General features: G+C 35.2%; 2 protein-coding genes across 2 annotated transcripts; both read right to left on the reverse strand.

Moving 5' to 3' along the window:
- Positions 1-457: 457 nt before the first annotated feature.
- LOC131952532 (uncharacterized) lies at positions 458-10,925 on the reverse strand. Its single transcript, XM_059315243.1, has 12 exons — positions 10,802-10,925; positions 10,283-10,382; positions 10,005-10,083; positions 8,517-8,650; positions 7,324-7,409; positions 6,548-6,709; positions 5,609-5,798; positions 4,220-4,404; positions 2,950-3,174; positions 2,266-2,380; positions 1,240-1,350; positions 458-727 (listed from the first exon to the last, which is right to left on the reverse strand). Exons 2-11 carry the CDS (start codon positions 10,374-10,376, stop codon positions 1,268-1,270), a joined length of 1,353 nt encoding a protein of 450 aa, XP_059171226.1. The 5' UTR covers positions 10,377-10,382; positions 10,802-10,925; the 3' UTR covers positions 458-727; positions 1,240-1,267.
- Positions 10,926-10,969: 44 nt separating this feature from the next.
- LOC131952492 (uncharacterized) lies at positions 10,970-17,516 on the reverse strand. Its single transcript, XM_059315179.1, has 8 exons — positions 17,129-17,516; positions 16,148-16,377; positions 15,502-15,585; positions 14,526-14,683; positions 12,062-12,239; positions 11,836-11,945; positions 11,600-11,663; positions 10,970-11,113 (listed from the first exon to the last, which is right to left on the reverse strand). The coding sequence occupies exons 1-8, from the start codon at positions 17,223-17,225 to the stop codon at positions 10,970-10,972; spliced, it is 1,065 nt and encodes a 354-aa protein (XP_059171162.1). The 5' UTR covers positions 17,226-17,516.
- Positions 17,517-21,887: the final 4,371 nt, after the last annotated feature.

Genomic DNA, 21,887 nt, shown 5'->3' on the forward strand with positions numbered 1-21,887 from the left:
TTTACAATCGTAGAGCCGGGTTTACTGACGGCTACTAGGGGCAGATAATTGAGTTTAAAACTATTTTATACTTATGGAATGTAACTAAGAGGAGGCTGCTTTCACAGGGGGAGGGGTGTAAGGTAGGGGTTGGGGGAAAGGAGGGTGAGGGTAGTATCATCCTTAACGACCCACTGATAGTGTTTTAAAGCAAATATTTTCAGTGGCAGCATTATTACTGTCGAATTCACAAATTATGAATTACTGAAAAGTAGAAAATAAAACAACTAAATAGCGGCGTATGATATGCCGCGGATCGGCTCGTAAGTACTATAGATCTACGTAGCTACATAAAATGTAAACTTGTAATATTGTTAGTTAAGAGAAGACGATTAACATAAAGCATTGCTTACAAAGTCGAGTTAAAAGAGTAAAACAAATTACAATTGTAAAATCATTTTATTTTCCAAAACACAATAGATCAAATTAATGAAAGCATTTTAGAAGATCCAATCTTTAGTGTGGAAAATATTTAAATATTTTGCATTTAACATAAAATATATGTATACCAAAACAATAGTAAATATTTTCATATATTTTAAATTTTATAATTACTAAAATCAAACATTTTCAAAATCAATGTTCTGGCTATTTTATTTTCAAAATAAAGAATTATTAAATATAAACTAATGTTCATGCAATCGGAAAAAAACGGAGAAGAATATTTGAAGCTCTGTCGACAGTCTTCCTAGATGAAAAGAAAAAAATTTACTACACTGACGTTTTTTTTTTTTTTTTTTTTTTTTTTTGTAGTTAAGAAATTCTGTGTTTATGTACAGAAAAATCAATTTATAGGCCCATTTATGCAGGTTTAATTTTTTATTACTGAGTTGTTAAATTTCAATCAAAATTTTACTAAAATCTGAAAAGTATTAATACATTGATGCGATGGTTAGTAAAACCTAACGATCTATATAAAGCTGAAAAAGTGTGGTTCATATCTTTCATGTTTTCATAAGAATTAAAATGTGTTTAAGAACAAAATTTTGTTTGTGTCTGAGTTAAAATTTCACTCACAATCCGTGCGTGAAATAAAAATAAAATTGTGTTTATATTTGAGTTTTTAAATTTTACTCACAATCCGCACGTAGAATAAGAATAAACTTTTGCTTATATTTGAGTCAGTATTTTACTCACAATTCGCACGTAGAATAAAAATTTTAAATAAAGTTATATTTGATTTTTTTATATTATACTCACAATCTGCACGTGCATGCGCTGCGTCAGGCTAAAATCGATACATGTAACACCACCAGTACCATTGGCACCAAGCTGGCATTTGCTGCACTTTCGGTGCTGTACATTGTGGAACTGCAACATACAATAGTAGAATAATTGGCATTACATTTCTAAACTTTTCAGACCAGCAGAGGACCGAAATGAATGACGGAGAATTATAAGGTTAATTTGGTGCCCCAACAACCCCAATTAGGGTTAAGTAACGACGATGATGATCTTACTAAACTAGGATATCCACTGACCGAACAATATCTTCCCATGATAGATTACTAAGAGAAAGGGAAACGGAAGTCGTTCAGAGGTAATCGAAAATACGTTGGATGGGTCATGTTTTAATGATGAGTTCAAATCTGGGTTCCTTATAGAGAAAGAAAACGGGAAAGGCTAAAAGAGAAGTAGAGGTGTATAGCAGAATAGCAACTGACAAAGGCAGGACTGTCTTGTGGGGCTGCCAAATAATTACCTGAGACTGGCAGAAATGGAAAGACCTTTCTATGGCGAACCCATGTTTTTTTGGGGCGCCACCTCTGCGAATTTGATTTTTTTTTCTCACAGAAACCTCCACAGGAATATTCTCAACAACTTCCCAAAGTTTCACGGCGATGTGATGAGAGATGTAGTAATGCATAAAAGAGAGACAGACACACACACACACACACACACACACATACATTGCTTTTTATATAGAGAGATATATATTCCACATGGTGTCGAATACAGTAGTGTTTCATCTGTTTTGTTAATGTTTGTATCTACATATGTGCTTGTTTGTTACTATGTTTGTATATATGTGTATGTGTATGTGTGTGACTATTTAATATGCGAATCGCTATGCAGCCTTTACGTTTTATTTCTAAGCAGCGACCTTCAGTTCTGTGAAAGTACTTAAAAATTTAACACATAAACGAAGAAATTAAAGAGATGACAATGAAAACACTATGCCCTGCAATCTGCATACAAAGTGTTAAATTATAGTTTTAGTGTTACCATTCAATTTTGTCCATTTGGATGTGCTTGCTGCCAGATCACAGACTTGACATGAATTGGCTGGATCGACTTGAAGGTTGGAATAACATTTATCATTGATCACACAGTGGTTAGGCTTTGGAAAAAAAACACGTCATGTGCTTAGAAACAGATGAGCAGCGAGGCCGGGGAGAAGATGCGGCCGCACCATGTGACACCCGACCTAGCGACGCAACTGCTTACACATATATATTAAAATTCAACCATCAAAATAAATAAAGTTTAGATCTGAAATTTAATAATATAACCCACCTCATTAAATAAGTCAATAGTGTAAACCACTCTGACCAACCTTCCATTAATGTCAGTAATTAAGACCCCTCTGACTAACCTTCCATTAATATCAATAATGTAGACCCCCCCCCCTCCCCACACTGACCCACCTTCATTAAAACAAGTCAATAATTAAGACCCCTCTGAATAACCTTTCATTAATACCCATAATGTAGACCCCCCCCCCTGACCCACCTTCAATGAACAGAGTCAATAATGTAGACCCCCCCCCAACCCACCTTCAATGAACCAAGTCAATAATGTAGACCCCCCCCCTTGACCCACCTTCAATGAACCAAGTCAATAATGTAGACCCCCCCTGACCCACCTTCAATGAAACAAATAAATAATGTAAACCCCCCCCTGACCCACCTTCCACTGACACGTGACATTGTTCTCCGCCACCTGACACTCCTGACAGCTGGAGTTGTAGACCACGTACAACATGCTCTGCTCGCTCGTCACGTCCCCCGCTCTCACAGACACCAGAGCCGTGCGGGTTTGATCCGGGGCCATGGTGCAGCCCACCTGCTGCAGGTTGATGCGTTCGGCTGTCGCTGTACCACGTGACACACCTGGCACTGGCGTCAGGTCAGGCTATGATGTCAAAAAATATAAGATTTTGGTTATAATTTATGTTTATGCATTATTTCTTATAAATTGTGAATATATTTTTAAACTAATTTTAGCGTTTTAGTTTCATTAAATATGATACAGGAGTGGTATTGAGAATTGTTAAATAAAGTGATTTTGATATATTATAAATTTGATATTTTTCTAAGTTATCAAAAGTGTTATATATATATATATATATATATATATATATATATATATATATATATATATATATATATATATATATATATATATATATATATATATATATATATATATATATATTTATTTATTTATTTATTTATTTATTTATTTATTTATTTATTTATTTATTTATTTATTTAGTTATTTATTTATTTATTTATTTATTTATTTATTTATTTATTTATTTATTTATTTATTTATTTATATATATATATATATATATATATATATTTATTTATTTATTTATTTATTTATTTATTTATTTATTTATTTATTTATTTATATATATATATATATATATATATATATATATATATATATATATATATATATATATATATATATATATACTTATTAGACTGTCTTTTATTACTTTCATATTTGAAGTATATGATTCAGATATTTCTTAAATAACTATTAGACAATAAAATTTTATTTATCAAAGATTACAAATTAATATATGCTCCCATTTAACATTTAGATCTCGCTAATGCTGCGTGCATTTGTTTGAGTGCTCTTACGTAACAATTATATCTGGTTACATCACTAAAAGCTGTTCTTTAATCCCTAAATTACAAAATTGAGTTTTCTAATTAAACAATTGTATCTGATATTATGACTCTAATATATAAAAAATCACAACAGTTGGTATTCTAATTAAACAGTTTTTAAAAATCACGACATTGTTTAAAGATTGCCTTAAAACAACGACCATAAAATCACATCGTTGAGTGTTCTATCAAAAAGTCCAATGAGATTATCATTATAACATTCCTTAATCCCAAACTCTCAACAAAGATGTTAAAACAACAAGCCAGCTCACCGTGACGTAGGTGTAGACACAGGTTAACTTTTTGCTACTGGTGAAGTTGAAGCCGTCCACCACAAAACTCCCACACGAAGAGGTCATGAGGTCACACAGCTGCACACCAGGTGTCACCACTGGTGTACTGTCAGGTGACACCTGGCAGGTAACACCATCAAAGCCGTTCTTACACCTGCAAAGTGCTGGGGAATAAAGTGCTTCAGATTAAAACGACAAAAGGGGAATACGACAAGTGCTTCAGGTTAAAACGACAAAAGGCGAATACGACAAGTGCTTCAGATTAAAACGACAAAAAGGGGAATACGACAAGTGCTTCAGATTAAAACGACAAAAGTGGAATACGACAAGTGCTTCAGATTAAAACGACGAAAGGGGAATACGACAAGTGCTTCAGATTAAAACGACAAAAAGGGGAATACGACAAGTTTTTCTGATTAAAGCGCAAAAAGTAGATTTTGAAAACGGATGTGGCATTATTTTAATTTGTTATGTATGTTAGTACAAAGGAGTAAAGCTAAATAATTACGAAGAGGAAACTTTTGAATACGTTGTGCTTATGTTTTTATGTAAAAGGTAAAAAATCCTCTTTAGACCCAGCGATCCATTGGGCAGATAAAGGGCATGTTTTTTTCTTTAACCTAGGCATCCGAAGGGAAGGTGTGGTCAGCACTATGCCCAGCCGCCTTTACTTTCCCTAACATGAGTTAGGTACCCATCAGAGTTGGGTGGACTCAGGTACGTTCTACTGACTTGAACCCGGATTCGAACTCGAGACTTTCGGGTTATTAGCCTAGCGTTCTACTGCTTAGGTAGCTTTTATGTTCTCTCTATGTAATTTGATTGCGTGGTCAGCAGAGTTGAATTTATTTCACGCCTCAAAGATAAGTGGAGTCTATGGCCACCTTTTGATTCGAGTACTGAAACGAACTCGAGGATATTTGGTTTAGATAACGTGCGCTCTACAACTCGACCATGCCATCAAAGTTATGTTGAAAATACCGGAGCCGGAACTTTTCACGAAACGCAATTGCCCGAATACCGTTTGCCCGAGTGTTTCCGTTCGAGCATTTGTCCCATTCGGGCAAGTGTCCATTTGAGTATTTGGCATTTGTCCCATTCGGACAAGTGTCCATTCGAGTATTTGTCCCATTCGGGCAAGTGTCCATTCGAGTATTTGTCCCATTCGGGCAAGTGTCCATTCGGGCATTTGTCCCATTCGGGCAAGTGTCCATTCGGGCATTTGTCCCATTCGGGCAAGTGTCTATTTGAGCATTTCGCATTTGTCCCATTCGTGCAAGTGTCCATTCGAGAGAACGGCTTTCATTAAATGGAATTCTGGCATATGTCTTTGAGTAATTTGTTGTGGACCTAGAAAATACAACTCACCATTTACACAGTCCCCGTTTTGACCGCAGTCCTTGACACAAAGTCCTCCAGCAATGTCCTGTGGCAGCTCGGGTTCGCCAGGTGTGGTGCCGTTACCTGTCCAGAGATCTGGATCCTTCCTGGCTTCTGCGATACACAGCTCTGCTAGCGTGGAGACGTGGGCCTCAGCCCAATCACTCTCACCTGTGGTCTGTATCATTAGCATTAATTACAACGTATTAGTTGCAGTAGTTAATTAATCGTAGCATTAATTACAACTTATTAGTTGCAGTCAGTTAATCGAACCTAAAGCTTTAACATGGCCTGCGTATTATTAGTTGCATTTAAAGAGCTATACGTGATTGCTGTTGTGACACGAAGGTGCTTGAGTGGAACCCCCAGGGAAAGCGGAAGAGTGGGCGCCCATGACAGACCTGGAGGCGGAGTCTTCTTGAAGAACTGAAGCCAACAGGGATGTCTTGGGAGATGGCAAATTTAATAGCCGGGGATCGGACGAAATGGAAGGAAATGATGAAGGTCCTACGTTCCATAAGGAGCAAAGAGGACTAAGTCAAAGTCAGAAATGATTTCTGTACAATACAGTTTTGAATCTCTTTCAGGTAAACATTTGTTTTCAGTCATATAGGAAGTTGTATCAGAATACATATTATAATACAACATTAGAGGTGCTAAATGTGGCGTAGCGCTATACCAAACCACGTACTAAGCGTTTATTTTTGCTTGGCATTCCCTAACAATTTCACCACTCCCTAAACAATCATATATCCACTCCCCAAGAGGAATCAAACGGCTAGTCTCTAAGGTATCATAAAGCCTCCATGAAAGACTGAATGTCCCGCTCCAAATTATTTTGTTCTGGGGGGGGGGGGGGCGTCGGAACAGAGATGCCTGAAAGAAACTCTGCCTCCGAGTTGTATTTGACAATCAGCAGTCACCAACCTCAATATCAAAAGTACAATCAGTAATGCTCTGTGAGACTGTCGTGTTGGGCAGGTAGTCGCGGCAGATTTCAACAGTTTTGCTGGTTTCTATCATGTCCTTGCAGATTTTCGTAGCCTCGGCGTTGGTATAGTTTGGAGCCTTTAATCCGACTTCCGGAGGCTAGGGGATTAAAGTGGCTTATAATAATGTTGTAAGCATTCGTTTTTAATCATGCAAAATAATGTATTCTTCCTGCATGGCTCAAATCATAGATTACTATGAGAAATGGAAGCCGTTTCGAATCGAAACAATAAGATGGCGCTGGATGGGTCAGTCGGAATGCTACTTAAGAATGTTAACAAAGTAAAACTGTCCTTAGTATTCAGATAAATTGATCAATTTTTAAACGGGTTTTAACATAAAAATACTTGAAAAATGCTCAAAACTACGTAAATAAGAAAGTATTAGTTAAAATTTGGAAAAAGTTGCTAAATAACAAAAGAAATTAAACCATTGTTCTGTAAGTTATACTATATGTATACCTTTTGTCTCCGCGCGTGATTTGCTTTAACGCTGTCATTAGATCAAGTAATTTTAAAGTTATTTTTAACTGCTCAATGTTTCACAAACATATTTCTAAGACAATGGTAGAGTAAAAATATAAATAATTCGGAGCCAACGGAGCAATAGGGCTGGTAAATAGGCCACCAACCAGTTCTACAGCTCAATAAAACCTGCATGAGCTATAAAACTGGTTGGTGACCTACTTACCAGCCCTATTATAGTGTACTCACAGTGTCGTCTGCTCGTCTTCGTCTGGTAGTTTTGGTTGGAGCAGGCGTCTTGGCGTGTTTGACCAGAAGATCAGTGATGTCAGACACTGAAAATATATCGATAATTTAGCGGCGTGGTCGGGTGGTAGCGCGCATGTCTGCTAATCCAAACGTCTCAAAGTTAGGCCGTGGAGCCTGTAGGATGTCCATGAGTCATGATTTGTACCTGACTCACGTTGGGATTAGTAAACAAACGTCTGTGCACAAAACTGACCTCACCATCATTTCCCTTCATATGCTTACCGAAAAAACAGATAAACTATGCTTTAAGTGCCCAAGTGACTATAAAGTCCAAAATGAAATCTTTACTTTCATGTAATGATGGTATTTGATGGTTACTATGTACAGAAAATAATCTTTTGGCATATGATATTATTTGAAAATAAATCATGTCACATTAATATGACTAAAGTACTCTCTATGTGATTTAATATGTGAATCCGATTTTAATTTTCTAGCAGAAAGAGAAGCTTAACTAAATTAGAAATTTGTAGAAAAGCTATTGAAAAATTGTTTAACTTTACAATGAAGCATTTACAGATGTTAACAGTCAAATATTTTTTGTTTAAAACAACCTGCATTAGCTTTTTTGAACAAAAGAATATTTAAATGTACTGAAAGAAAATCTAAAATTAGCTATGCAAATGAACATGCATATTTTAAAGGAGAATTTTAAGAAGTAGATTTAAAGTGTAAAATATTTAACTACTTTTGTAGAAGTTAAGTTCACTTTTGATCCCGACGGTCCAAGGGTGACAAGTGAAGTAGAGTTTAACTTTTTCTGTAACCTCGGCATATCAAATGATAATATTGTCAGCATTATACCCAACCACCTTTACTTTCCCTAACGTGAGTCGGTTATTCATCAGAACTGTGTAGACATTCTACCGTCTTCCACCCGGATTCAAACTCGAGACTTTCGGGCTAGAAGTCGTATACTCTACCATTCGACTACGTTGTTTTTCCAATTACTACATTTGACATTAAAAAAAATATTTCAATTGTGTTGATTAAATTTGATCTTTAAAATAAGCAGTTAAAAAATTGCGGTGTAGAGGGTGTGATCTCTCACCCTATCCAGATCAATTTCGAGGAGTTCAAGGACTCCTCATTGGTTTTAATTATTTTTTTTTTAAAGAAACGTTGTTGCTTACAGTCAAAGACGTTACACCTGAAGTTGTCAAGACTGGTGCGACAGTCTGGTTTTCTGAACCTGACGCAGTAGCAGTAAGTCGGCATGGCTGCTGTGGGACTAGGGGCCACGCCTTTAAATATGCTGTCTGTTCGTCTGTGGAAAATAATTCCAGTTAAATATGCTGTCTGTTCGTCTGTGGAAAATAATTCCAGTTAAATATGCTGTCTGTTCGTCTGTGGAAAATAATTCCAGTTAAATATGCTGTCTGTTCGTCTGTGGAAAATAATTCCAGTTAAATATGCTGTTTGTTATCTGTGGAAAATAATTCCAGTTAAATATGCTGTTTGTTATCTGTGGAAAATAATTCCAGTTAAATATGCTGTTTGTTATCTGTGGAAAATAATTCCAGTTAAATATGCTGTTTGTTATCTGTGGAAAATAATTCCAGTTAAATATGCTGTTTGTTATCTGTGGAAAATAATTCCAGTTAAATATGCTGTCTGCTCGTCTGTGGAAAATAATTCCAGTTAAATATGCTGTCTGCTCGTCTGTGGAAAATAATTCCAGTTAAATATGCTGTCTGTTCGTCTGTGGAAAATAATTCCAGTTAAATATGCTGTTTGTTATCTGTGGAAAATAATTCCAGTTAAGTATGCTGTCTGTTCGTCTGTGGAAAATAATTCCAGTTAAATATGCTGTTTGTTATCTGTGGAAAATAATTCCAGTTAAATATGCTGTTTGTTATCTGTGGAAAATAATTCCAGTTAAATATGCTGTTTGTTATCTGTGGAAAATAATTCCAGTTAAATATGCTGTTTGTTATCTGTGGAAAATAATTCCAGTTAAATATGCTGTCTGCTCGTCTGTGGAAAATAATTCCAGTTAAATATGCTGTCTGCTCGTCTGTGGAAAATAATTCCAGTTAAATATCTATCTGTTTGTATATAAAAACAATAATTCCATTTCCATATGCTGTCTGTTTTTATGTGAAAAATAATTACATTTAAATATGTTGTCTGTTCGTCTGTGGAAAATAATTAAATTTGAATATGCTCTATGTTTGTATGTGAAAAATAACTACATTTAAATATGTTGTCTATGTATAGAATTCCATTTAAATATGTTGTCTGTTTGTATGTGAAAAATAATTACATTTAAATATGTTGTCTTTGAAAACAATTACATTTAAATATGTTGTCTGTTCGACGTTTTAAAAAAAAATTAATTTCGGTGAAATACACTGTGTTATATTGAAGAAAATATAATTAAGCCGAAACGTGTTCGCTTTTCCTTTAAGGAATAGCTTATCACAATTAAGATTTTTATTTTGATCATATCATTTTTAACTATGTCTAATATGATTCTCTCTTTTATTTATAAAAGGTATTGGTCTAAAGCTAAATACAAATCACAAGAAAACTACCTCCATTTCATGTCTAAAATGATCCTCTCTTTTATTTCTAAAAGGTATTGGTCTAAAGCTAAATACAAATCACAAGAAAATTACCTCCACTTTATGTTAAACTCCTGGACCCTTTCACCTTCCAAGTCGTCTGCTTTCTTTCCGTTAAAGTTACCGCACATACCTATAAAAAGGTAGATACCATTAATATATATTTATTGTGTATAATACTTTCTGTCTGCTTAAGCGGGGGGTTATGTACCTTACCAATCTGTAATCATTATTCTTATACTTTTTGTATTATTTTACATATTTCAAGAAACGAATAGTAAAATGAAATATCCCTACATGCAAACATATACGTATATAAAAATGTCTTTTACCTTCTGTATTTGAAAATTCAGACATCGAACCATGAACATAAATGTTCAAACAAACGCCATTGTTGTCTATTGTTATCTTAGTTCCAGTAGGCATATAAACCTACATTAAAAGATAATTGTATTTATAACAAAGGGTTATTGTATTATTTATTTATATTTTTCTAAAAAATTTAAATTGTATCAATGTTATTTGTGTACATTTGTCCAAGCTGAATGTTTTGTCGAATTTCCCTTGTATTGACACAAGTTAATTATGATCATTGCACAAATTCCTCATTCAAAAATAGAAACAATATTCAATCATCTTAAAATATTACATTTACAATTTTTTCCACGTAATTAACATTTCCAACAAAACTATAAAAAATGCACCTCTTATGTTTTTCCAAGTCATTTTACAACTAAAAACTATAAAAATGTCAACTTGTATTTGCTTACAACAAAAACATATTAAAATTTCTTCTTGTAATTTTTGTCCTCGTTATTAACTTTTTCAACAAAAACCAATAAAAATGTCACCTCGTATTTTTTTCCATCACCAAAACGCTTGACGAATGTACCAGGTGTAAGTCCGCCATTCTTGTACAACTGCACGGTCGTGATGGGTCCTTTACAGCCGCTAGATGGCAATACAACACAGGTTATTTGTTACTTTACATACTAATCGCTGTATCAATACTTCACATACTAGTCAACTGCATCAAACTTTAGCACAAATACGAAAACACAGACCAACCTGAATGTGAAAACATCATCCCCTACCCTGACGGCAACTTTACAGTTACACGTAGCACCCCAGGGAGGGGTACAGGCCACTTGATCAGCTCTCACCTGATGTGGTAGACAAAACAAAATATACCGGTGTATTCTTTCAATCTCATAGCACCTAACTATAACAAAAATATACTGGTGTATTCTTTCAATCTTCTAGGTCCTGACTATCCATAGGACGGACAAAACAAGAATATACTGCTACATTATTTAAATCTTCCAGGAACTGACTATAACAAAATATACTGCTACATTCTTTAAATCTTCTAGGCCCTGACTATTCATAAGACGGATAAAAAAAAAATATACTGGTGTATTCTTTAAATTTCATAGCACCTGACTATCCATAGGACTGATAAAACAAAAATATACTGCTACACTCTTTAATTCTAAAATAAGACATTGTATGTTCACTGCTATTTTGACTCTTAACTTTAACGTTTGAAAAATTAGCGAGTCAGTAAAGTAAGAGCTAAACTATTTACCGAGGATGGTTTTTTTTAGTTAATTTTAAGCTAAGCTAGAGTTAATTTAAATGTAAATTACCTCATAAGGTAGGGTCTTGTGTTTGTATACAACAAACTCGCCGAAAATTTGGTTATCAAAAGTTCTGAAATAGATGGATAATACATAATCCGATTTTCATTTGTCTAAAATTCAAAATAATTTCAAAATAATTATATTATTATGTTATTGTATGTGTTTTTCGGACCCCCCACCCCCACCCCCTCCCAACCTCCGTGTGGACGTCATAAATGGATGACCCCAAAGGGTAAACTTACAGCTGGTCAAATGTAACTAAATGTGGATCACCGTGCGAGCTGCATAAAGCGGGTTTATCTTCGTCCGTAACTGTCACTTCAACGCTTCCACATTCTATGTATTTGGGAGTCTGTGAATTCATCACAACACATTAAATCGCTCACATAAAACAGTCGACTTTATTAGTAAACAAGGGAGGTAAAAACAAGGGAGAGAATCGAGGAAATAAGAAGAAATCAGAGTTACCTGCCCGTTGATACCGACAGTGACTTGCAGTTGAATTTTTCTATCGCCGTCTTTCATGCCGTCTAGAACCGCTTTGATGGGGATGGAGAGGCCAGTCTTCCAGGTCTTTCTTGTGAATTTGACCACGCAATCTTCTGTCTGCAGGACCGCTTGTGGGATGATGTCCTGCTCTGTGCACCTGGTTCGTGGGATCAGTGGGTTGGATTGTTAGGTATAATATTTACAGTTTTTTTATTTGTCAGGTACAGTATTGACAGTTGGTAAAATGTTAGGAGAAATGCTTAGTTTAATTAAATCCTTGACTTAATATGATAGGAATCATGCTAAACAAACATATATATATATATATATATATATATATATATATATATATATATATATATATATATGTGTGTGTGTGTATGTATATATATATATATATATATATATATATATATATATATATATATATATATATATATATATATATATATATATATATATATATATATGTGTGTGTGTGTATGTATATATATATATATGTGGGTGTGTATGTATGTGTATTTATTTATGTATTTATTTATTTATATGAATATATATATATATATATATATATATATATATATATATATATATATATATATATATATATATATATATATATATGGTGTGTGTGTGCTTGTGCGTGTGTAGTTTTTTGTGTGAGTTGTTTTTTTTCGTGTCTATACTTGTAAGTCTGCGGATGGGAGAGCGTGCGTTAGTCTAAGCCTACCATCTACAACCATGTGTTTTACGTTCGTGATTGTGTTTGTGTGTCTACGTAAGTTGGGTTTATGTAGGCTACTTCCGGGTCGTGAAATACTCTCCGTCTCACACACTCACCGCATCCTACCCCAGAGGTTAGCAAACAGCAACAACAAACACCATGACTAACCACAATGTGACATGTGGTTTACATGTGGGTTAAACAACAACCACATGCTTTATCAATAACACCTCACCTGTATACTTCCACAATTTAAACGAAACGTTTGATGAGGCAGTGGGATGACGGGCGCGAGCTAATTAACATAAATTATACAGTATCTTAATGCAAAATCTTTACTGCCTTTTTTTTTTACTAGCCGCGGCCTGAAGGTAGCTCTTGTTTTCATAAACAAATAGTAAAAGAGGTTAACATTTGCAAATGCATACTGAACGCAAACAATTAACAACGCAAATACTGAATAATGCTCAACCGAAAACTGTGCAATCAATAAAGTGCGCGAATACTATATTTTGTTAAAAATGTTTTGTTATTCTATAAAATATAAAGTAAATGTCGTTAATCTTTGCTAACGTCTATAAATGATGGTTTTAAAATACTCATTTCGTTGTGAGCATTATTTGGTGAGCAGTTTTCTGTTGCACATTTATCTGGTCACCTCTTGCTATGGTTGAAATTCACCAAATAAGTTTAGATGACTAACACATTTGTCAAAACAAAAGAATTTAAAACACCGATATACTATAGGTTCGACTATATTACAATCGATAAAAAATCTGCAAATTCACCCACGATTCAAAGTTAAATTTTTAGAATTTTATTTCTACTTATTCTCTAACCGCGTGAAACCTGAATAAAAATGCACAAACATGAATATTCGTTCAAACTGAAGTGTTTCCATTAATATCTAAAGTTTTTTGGGTTTTTTTTTTCTAAATGCTTAGTTTCACTTGTATAGAAATAGAAATTAATGCTCCAATGAAAAAGCACTTATTTTTTACGCATAGAAAGGTATACTATTCTCAAAAGATAGGAGGTTTGGCCTCATTGTTTTTAAATAATATGAATAAAATGGTTTTAGATTAATGTATACCCGATTAACCATTTTTATCACATCTTTTGCGGGTAACGGGGGGATATCAACCTCGATTGTGTGCAGTTTCATATGGTGTCGTCCAATATATTTTTAATGTATATAAACATTTAATTTGCATGCTTAATTTAACAAAACAAATCTATTACTTAAGTGAAGCACTATTTACTTTAAGAAAACAAATGTAATATATATATGTAAACCAAAGTTACCTAAAGAAAACCAATGTAATATTTAGGCTTCCCAGAAAATGCGCAATCGGTAAACTGCGCATCGAAAACTGCGAAGACAGAAATCACTTAAATTTCTTACACTTCGTGAAAATATGTTTTATGCTACAATATTCATGTCATCACTCCTTGTTAATGTCTAAAAATGCTCGATTTTAAAAAAGATAAATACCCTTGCGCACTTTTTTGTGTGCAGATTTCCGTTGCGCAATTTTTTTTTCTTGCGCATATTTCCGGTCATCGATCTTTAGATATAACACAACTTGCAACAATTTAACAATACAGCTCGAGGCTGGATGACACAACTTACAACAATTTAACAACACCGCTCGAGACTGGATGACACAACTTTCAACAATTTAACAACACAGCTCGAGACTGGATGACACAACTTACTTAAGGTCTAGGACGTGTGGGACCAGCTCCAAAAAGACATCCACCCCACAGTCGGGCTTACGCTTAGAGTTACAGTACATTGAGGGCGGGGCGTTGAGTTTCATGTCCACTGTGTGGGTCTCCCCTTCTGCTATTGTGATAGGTGTTAGCGCTGGGCACTGCGGTGAAACAAAGGACAATTATTTACACGTTTTACTAAATTTTTCCCTCTTATATGTGGTGTTTTAGCAATTGAAAAGCCTACCCAGAGGTGCCCGGGGATAAACTTTTAATTTGGCGCCCCCCTCGGGAACAACCTTTCAATTAGCACTCCCCCCCCCCCCTTCAAACTTTCAATTTGCACCACCCCCCATTATATATTTTTTTTATATATTTATAATGCAAAACTGCAGCTAAAATGAGATTTTGATTTGTTTTTACAACCCATTTTGGCGCCCCCTAAGGTCGGCGCCCGGGGTCATATGTACCCCCTCCCCTCCCGCTACGCCTGTGAGCCTAACCAAAACTATATTACAAGGCGCCGTGGTGGGAGAGAGCAGAAGGGGAAGGCAAAGACGTCACTAGATGGATGACATCAAGGATTGGGCGGGGCTACCTGTCTTAGAACTAATCAAAATGGCAGAGGACCGAGATGTTTGTCGGAGAATTATAACGTCAACTATGGTGCCACAAAGACCTCAGTAAGGATTAAGGGATGATGATGATGAATTTAAAATAAAATATGTTTCGAGTTGCATGGGTACATGTTTTAAAATGTATTTTTTTTATTGAGCATTATAGCATTACTAGCTAAATCGCTTCCGGACGCCAGTCAACATCTACAACATCATCTAGAAATATGTGTCCTATTTTGTAGGCGTAACGAGGGAGCCGTCCGTTTTATTCAAATGGAGAATTGTACAAACTTTAAGAATAAGGTAGATTCTATATACATTGTACAGTTAACTGAGGTGTGAAATTTTTTTTTAAAATGTACCGTTATTGTTGGCGTGATAGTGTCACTTTCTATTTTGTCACAAAACTTGCCGCCTTGAAATTTCAGCTCGGCAAAGCACTTGATCTGAGTATAGAAAAATTCGTTTTAAAGTTGAAAATAAGCTGTTGTGTTACCGAAAAAGTACACGCAAAACAGAAAATAATATTGCTTTAGTTTAAGGATTAACGAGTGGTTAGTTACATTTTTAAATTAGGTAACTTAAATAGATGATGCCAAAGAAGTATTAATAGAAACAATGACATTCGTTATGACATGACTGTAGCCAGTTTTCAAAGTGAATGTTAGATACTTTTTATGTAATTAGCACACCATATCTTACACAATCAACTTCGTTAATAAATGCCTAGGCTATTTATGAGTTTATTTTAACGTGAATCAAAACGATGCTTTATTAACGCTCTACGATAAAGTTAAATTGTTATTTGAAGTAGAGGAATGAAAGAATTTTTAGGATAAGAATTTATTTAGTTAAAAATCAGTTTAAAGAGTTAACGTTAAGATAAAGCTAAGCTAATGTATTTATTGTTTAAAGTATGAAAAGGATACTGTTTCTCAGTTTTTGCGTAAAGGTTAGCCTTATCGGATTATATGTTAAAAACAAATGTACTGTTAACTATATTTTCACCTTTTTCTCAAACAAGTCAACATCCATGTCTTTTGCAGGAAGAGTTGCCGCCTTCTCTCCCTTGACCTCCCTCACCCAGGTGTTGCTAGTGACGCCATCCACCTCCCAGGTAAACCTGACCACCACGTCGTCCCCTGGGTACTCGTTCAGCGAGCAGGGCAGGACGCCCTCGCCTGCAAGGTTGGCCTCGGCCGTTAACGTCACACCTGAGGGTTTCTCTGGGCATTTGTCTGATAGGTATGAGGTATAACTACAATACAACGTGTTTTAGACGTAGGCAAGAAGGGTGTGAAGGAGGTGGGGGAAGGAAGCTAGAACACACTGCTTACGTTTACATCTTACAAGGCTTACTCGGGTCGATTTTAAGACTATATTCTTAAATACTCATTTTCATGAAAAACATAAATTTCACTATATATATATATATATATATATATATATATATATATATATATATATATTTTATATATATATATATATATATATATATATATATATATATATATATATATATATATATATATATATATATATTTATTTATTTATTTATTTATTTAATTATTTATATATATATATATATATATATATATATATATATATATATATATATATATATATATATATATATATATATATATATATATATATATATATATATATATATATATCCTTTTTTAACTTGACGGTCCATGGGGCAAGTGACATACAGTTCACCTATTTTTGTAAACTCGGGATATGAAGGGATAGTGTGGTCAGTACTATGCCCAGACGCCTTTTTTCCGTTCTTTAACGTCAGTTAGGTACCCATCAGAACTGGGTAGACTCAGTGGCGTTCAGGTTAGTAGTCTAGCGCTCTACCGCTAGCTCCTATATATATATATATATATATATATATATATATATATATATATATATATATATATATATATATATATATATATATACTACTTGGAATGTTGAAATGCAAACTGAAAAGCTCACCTTGACCTTTGACTTGACCACTGGTATAGCCGCATTGAGTCACCAACCAGATAAAAAGTATAAAATGCATCAAGCGCTGACCTCTTAAAGTGAACATTTTTCTCAAAGAAAATGTTCAAATGTACAATAATTTAAGTTAAACAGCTAAGCCACTTTTATTTATATACATTTATTAATTTCATTTAATTAAATCTGAAAGTATTAAAAAATTTTGACTATTCAGTCTACGCAAAGCAAAAGTATATAAATTAAATTCTTAAAATATACACGTTTATTAACACTGAAAATAAGTGAATCGTGTTTGCAATTTGTTCTGACTTTTATACCTGCCTACTTCCTGTTCTATAGTGCCCGAATTAATTTTACAAACGCACTTTACGAAAGACCAACAGCAAAATAAATACATAACAAAAAATTCTCCCTCTCTCTCTTTCACAAATAACAGCACAACAAAGCGGTTAATTTCATATCAGAGGTGTATATCAAAACCTTGACGTCAAAGAGTTCTCATTAAACTACTACTGCGCAGGATAATCAACTCATTGTTTACCGTTTCTGGCTAACCACGAAACCGTTTTACCTTGTTAGCTAGAAATACGTACCGTGAAGGGGACACAGAGCAATAAACATCGCTAATTACTATTTTAATTGTCTAAACTGTTGTTCTGTTTTTCAGGGTTAATTTTACAAAGAACGACAATTCACAACCGCTAGGTGTGTGTGGTGAGGGGTATAGGTAATGTGTACAGATACTTTTAGTGGTAATAATAACAATTATTTTTATTATTATTATTATTATTATTATTATTATTATTATTATTATTATTATTATTATTATTATAGTAATAATAATATATAAAAATAATAATAGTAGTAATAATAATAATAATATTAATAATAAAAATAGTAATAGGCCCTAATAATAGTAATAATAACAATCATAAAACTTTTTTTTATAACAGTTACAACAGTCAACACGAAGGCATTTTTTTACGTTGGCGTTTAACAAAAAAACTAATATCAATAACAGTATTTTTTCAGTAAAAGATAGTCAAATTCCTTTAGGAAGATTGGGAATTCACAATCTTCCACACTGTCTCTTAAAATACTGTATTCGCAAACCACTCTTTTTCCCCATATTGTAATTATAATTAAGAAATCAAAGGTAACTGTGGGGTCAACTATAAATAGGCTAGTGATATCAACAACAAGCGGAGATCTCATTGACATACATAGTCATCCTTTGGTCTCATTGACATACATAGTCATCCTTTGGTCTCATTGACATACATAGTCATCCTTTGGTCTCATTGACATACTTAGTCATCCTGTGGTCTCATTGACATACATAGTCATCCTTTGGTCACATTGACATACTTAGTCATCCTTTGGTCTCATTGACATACATAGTCATCCTTTGGTCTCATTGACATACATAGTCATCCTTTGGTCTCATTGGCATACATAATCATCCTTTGGTCTCATTGACATACTTAGTCATCCTTTGGTCTCATTGACATACATAGTCATCCTTTGGTCTCATTGGCATACATAATCATCCTTTGGTCTCATTGACATACATAGTCATCCTTTGGTCTCATTGACATACATAGTCATCCTTTGGTCTCATTGACATACATAGTCATCCTTTGGTCTAATTGACATACTTAGTCATCCTTTGGTCTCATTGACATACTTAGTCATCCTTTGGTCTCATTGACATACTTAGTCATCCTTTGGTTTCATTGACATACATAGTCATCCTTTGGTCTCATTGACATACATAGTCATCCTTTGGTCTCATCGACATACGTAGTCATCCTTTGGGCGCGTAACAATTTATATTTGTTTAATTTTCTAGCAAACAGTTCTTTAAGGGGGTAGGCTCTAGAAAAAACATCTTAATTAAAACGTTTTATTGATTTAAAAGGTTAATTTTTCCAAGATGGCTGCCGTTGCCATGGCAACCATATTTTCAAAAGAGTCGCTGGTACATGCTAATATTTTCCATTAAGTACCCTAACTTATACATACACAAATAAATTTTAAAAGGCTTAGTAATAAGAAGTTTTTTTCTCGGTTTTTTTTTTCAGGATCTTACCCCCTTAATATTGTACTCTAACAAAATAGTGCGAGATTTTCTAGATTGCTCGATAATGAAATTGTACGCAATCTAAATTATACGAAACTAAATTGCCAGCGAGTTCGAATAACAATGATACTTTCTGCCTCATGTAAACAGCTGTGCGGGTGTTATGTTGATTGAAGCTGAAGAGTTTGTGTCTGGATAACTTATACGAATGCACAAGACCAACTATTTAAAAGTGCTTAAAATTGTACAGCTCTTTAATGCATGTTTGTGTAGTGTCATATAAGTATGACAATACCCCCTCCCTCCCCCCCCCCCTACTCTTTCGATACACACTATCACACAGATCACATCATTATATTTATTATACCATAATGGGCGGAGTCCATGCTAGCCGCGACAAATCCTAGCCGTGTGTGTGTTTGTGTGTATGTGTTTGTGTGTGTGAGAAAGAGAGAGAGTGTGTGTATGAGTGTGTGGGTTAGGCTGTGTGGGATGGTGTGTGTGTTGGGGTGTGTGTGGGTGTGTATGGGGGTGTGTGGGGGGAGGGGGATGTGGGTGGGTGTGTGTGTGAGTGTGTGTGAGTGTGTGTGAGTGTGTGTGAGTATGTGTGTGTGTGTTCATCATATTCTCAACAATTAATTTTGAGTTGGTGCACAAGTTATTAGATGTACGGTAGAAAAAAAAGTCAGTCAACAGTATTCCATAAATAACGTCACGCTTGTTTTGCCCATTTTTATTTGACCACCCCCCTCCCAACCTACACACACACACATACACCCCACACCTTTAACCTTTAACCGTCAATGAAAGACCATGTCCGACTCCCTAAAATGACTTTACAACTCAACACAAACCCAGCAATTATCCTTATTTTTCCTGTTTCTATATTGTTTTAATTGCGCTGTTTCCCTTTATGGTGACAATGTGACCTCCAGGCATCTCTTCGGGGGGGGGGGGGGGGGGGAGGGACGGAGCCCCCCCCCCCCCCCCCCCGATTAAGGTCTACCGCCCTTCCCGACCCCCCCCCCCACCCCCAACGAAATGAAATTTATATAGAAAATATATACTTTTAACAGTGTCCGCCCCCCCCTCAAAAAAATACCGCCCCCCCCAGGTGAAAAAAGTCTGGAAGAAACACTGAGAGTAAGGTCTTAGTCCCCTGCCGCACTGGACGAGTTCTAGACGACAAGCACAGTTACTGTAAGACAATTTTCTCTGGTTTACAGAGTAAAGTATTGGTCTAGGTCAGTCTAGGATATTACCCCCCCCCCCCTGTTAATTACCCGACATTATTCCGGAGCAATTACCCCTCCCCTCCGTCAGCGTAATAACCCCTGGGTAATTAATTACCCTCCCCCTTATCCAAAGCTCAAGAATCATGACCCTAAATCAAGCCTGGGGTGAATGTCGAGAGGGGGGAATTGACGTAGCGGGGTGGGGGGTAATGTCCTTTTCCCGTAGGGTCTTAGACAGATCGATAGTTGATCTCTTACCACTTTCACCATTTCATGCCATAATACAGGTGAGAATAGACAGTGGAAAAACTCAGAAACACTACTAGATTAAATTATCACATAGTAGACCTCTAAACGGCTAACCAGAAAGTTTTGGGGTTCGAATCCGGGTTCAAGTCAGTAGAACGTCCCTGGGACCACCCAGCTGTGATGGGTTCCAGACTTACGTTAGGGAAAACAAAGGCGGCTGGGCATAGAGCTGACCACACTATATCTTCATTTGCCGAGGTCACAGAAACATGTCAACTCTACTTCAGTTGTCCCATGTACCCTAGAAAGGAACTTTAATTTTTTCTTTCACATCCATGAACAATACAAACTGATGCGTTTAAGAGACGACGCTATAAATAGAATCCTAGCACTGTCGCAGGGCGTTGGAAAAAAAATTCACCACTATCTTCCTCTAGGGATAACACAAAAACTTCTTCCAACTCAGTGGCGTATGCAGGGGGGGGGTTAGGGGGGTCATAACCCCCCCCCCCCCCCCCATAGACCCTTCGGTATATATAAAAAGTATAAGGGGGGTGCAAATCGAAAGTTTGTGGGGGGTGCAAATCGAAAGTTTGAAGGGGGGTGCAAATCGAAAGTTTGAGGGGGGATGCAAATCGAAAGTTTGTACCCGGGTAAAAATTGGAACCCCCCCTCGAGACGATCCTGGCTACGCCACTGTTCCAACTACATTTTGATATATTTTTATATCTTAGCTCATGTTGTGTTTTTTTAACGTCCAAAAAATAAAAGTACTATAAAGAATTGTATTAAAATAATACCGAAAAGAGATAGTGTTGCATCTGGACTATCAATTGTGAATTTATATGTGAATATTTTCTTGCAATTAAAATCATTTTTAATTTATAGACTGGTTTCGTGTTGTGTCCAGAAAACGTTACCTCGTGTTTAAAATGACATTCAGATAAAAATGATCAAATTTCTGTTAAAAATCAGAAGAGCGACGATCAAGGAATTCTTTACGAAAAACGAAAGATGTCTCAAAATATCAAACTAATGTGTCCATTAAAATGCAGCTTCTCATGTTTTGTTTATGAACATTCAACCTTTGGATCTGTAAAGAATAATTTAAAATGTAATACTAGCTGGCAATATCTGGGCCAGACGTTTATCTCCCTTGTAATTATATACTGCCATTTACTTT

The sequence above is a fragment of the Physella acuta genome, unplaced genomic scaffold (assembly GCF_028476545.2).
Source record: "Physella acuta isolate Inbredline_101_S28 unplaced genomic scaffold, ASM2847654v3 ptg000875l, whole genome shotgun sequence".
NCBI lineage: Eukaryota > Metazoa > Mollusca > Gastropoda > Physidae > Physella > Physella acuta.